General features: G+C 33.7%; 1 protein-coding gene across 1 annotated transcript in view; it reads right to left on the bottom strand.

Moving 5' to 3' along the window:
- Positions 1-1,003, bottom strand: part of LOC107635314 (plant cysteine oxidase 2) — a 4,426-nt gene extending 3,423 nt beyond the window's left edge. Inside the window, exon 1 of the mRNA XM_016338761.2 lies at positions 323-1,003. Coding sequence (XP_016194247.1) covers positions 323-542 — 220 coding nt within the window. The 5' untranslated portion in view covers positions 543-1,003. The remainder of the gene's footprint in view (positions 1-322) is intronic.

Here is a 1,505-nt window from a genome sequence, read left to right as displayed (position 1 = left end):
ACAGAAACAAAGGCACCATCATTAGCATGGAAAAGATCACAAAACCCCACCACCCAAAAACATTAATGAAGTCCCATGAGGAAAAAAACAAAAGAGATTTAAGATATCAAAGTTTGAATTATATCACACTAGAACTAGAAGCATGCGTCTGCATGCCCAAGTTGGGGAAAACGACTCAGAAAAACAACACACAACCCAATAAATTAAAAAACAGAAAGAAAAAACACACACACAAATTCACAAACACCTACAAGGCATAAATAAATAAAAAATCACACGTGCAATACGTTCAATACAACAAATTCCTTTCTTCGGCAGATACCTAAAACGGAACGAAGGTTCTCAATTTGGGATGGTGGAGGAACGATGCCAGGTCCGCCATTGGCGAAAACTTGGTAGCAAGTATCGAAGAGCTTCTCCCCCGGCGACAACGACATCATCATCTTCCTCGAACGTTGTCGTCGATTCTTCCTTGATTTGCTGTTCGTGATTGTCTCTCTCTGCACCTCACTCCCTTTAGATAAGTTCTTCCCAATCCCCATTCGCAATTCCAAGTTCCAACCCAACCCAAACAAGGTGTTTCAGAAATGCAAAACAGAAACAGAACAGAGCAAGATTAAAAAAGTGAACTTTGGAACGGAAACGGACGTAATCCGAGGTGAATTGAATTGAACAATGTGGAGAATGTGATTATCGGAAATGGGTATGGAAGAAAATTGGGAAATGAAAAATGCAAAAAACAGAGACCCCTATGAAGGAAGGTAAACAATAATAACAAAAAAAAAACAGAGTAAAACAGGGGAAGTGAGTGAGATAAAATAAAATAAAAAATAAAAAGGGGGTAGATAGATACTAGATATTAAGTAAGAATCATCTTAGGACTTAGGAGGGTTTAGTAGAAGGGTGAAAAAAAGGATTAGGAAAAGTTTAACATTGGAGAGTGAGAAGAGAAGAGAGGAATAATGGGATAAGGGTAAATTGTTTGTTTGTGAAATGATGTTGTGTTGATATAAAAGAGAAGAGAAGAGAGAGAGAAATGGTAGTTTGGTGAATGTGGGAAGTGTTAAAGAGAAGAAAACCAGGGGCCATGGGGATTGTGGTATTCAGTGGGCTATTCATATTCAAACAGCGGATTACTATTATCATAATCAATTTATCATCTTCTAAATCTTCTATTCTATATACACTTTCATATTTGCATTTGGTACCTTTTCCTCTTTTCTCGTTTGAACCTTTTTTTCCCCATACTTCTTTTGCTTTTTCCCCTATTTGGGCATTTTTTTTTAACAAGGGTATCAAATAAAAAATAATTTAATTTTAATACGCTTTTAACATAAAATAATTTTATACATGCATATAATTACATAACGTGATATTAACAAAAATAATTATTTTTTATATTAAATAAAAAAACGAATATATTTGTATAATTATGTAAAATATTTTACATTATCAATATATCAAAATTAAACATATGACAAAAAATTGATAATTGAGAATTTTAT

Source organism: Arachis ipaensis, chromosome B04 (genome assembly GCF_000816755.2).
Source record: "Arachis ipaensis cultivar K30076 chromosome B04, Araip1.1, whole genome shotgun sequence".
Lineage (NCBI taxonomy): Eukaryota > Viridiplantae > Streptophyta > Magnoliopsida > Fabales > Fabaceae > Arachis > Arachis ipaensis.
The sequence above is the reverse complement of the archived record's forward strand: the minus strand, read 5'-3'. Positions and strand labels throughout refer to the sequence as shown.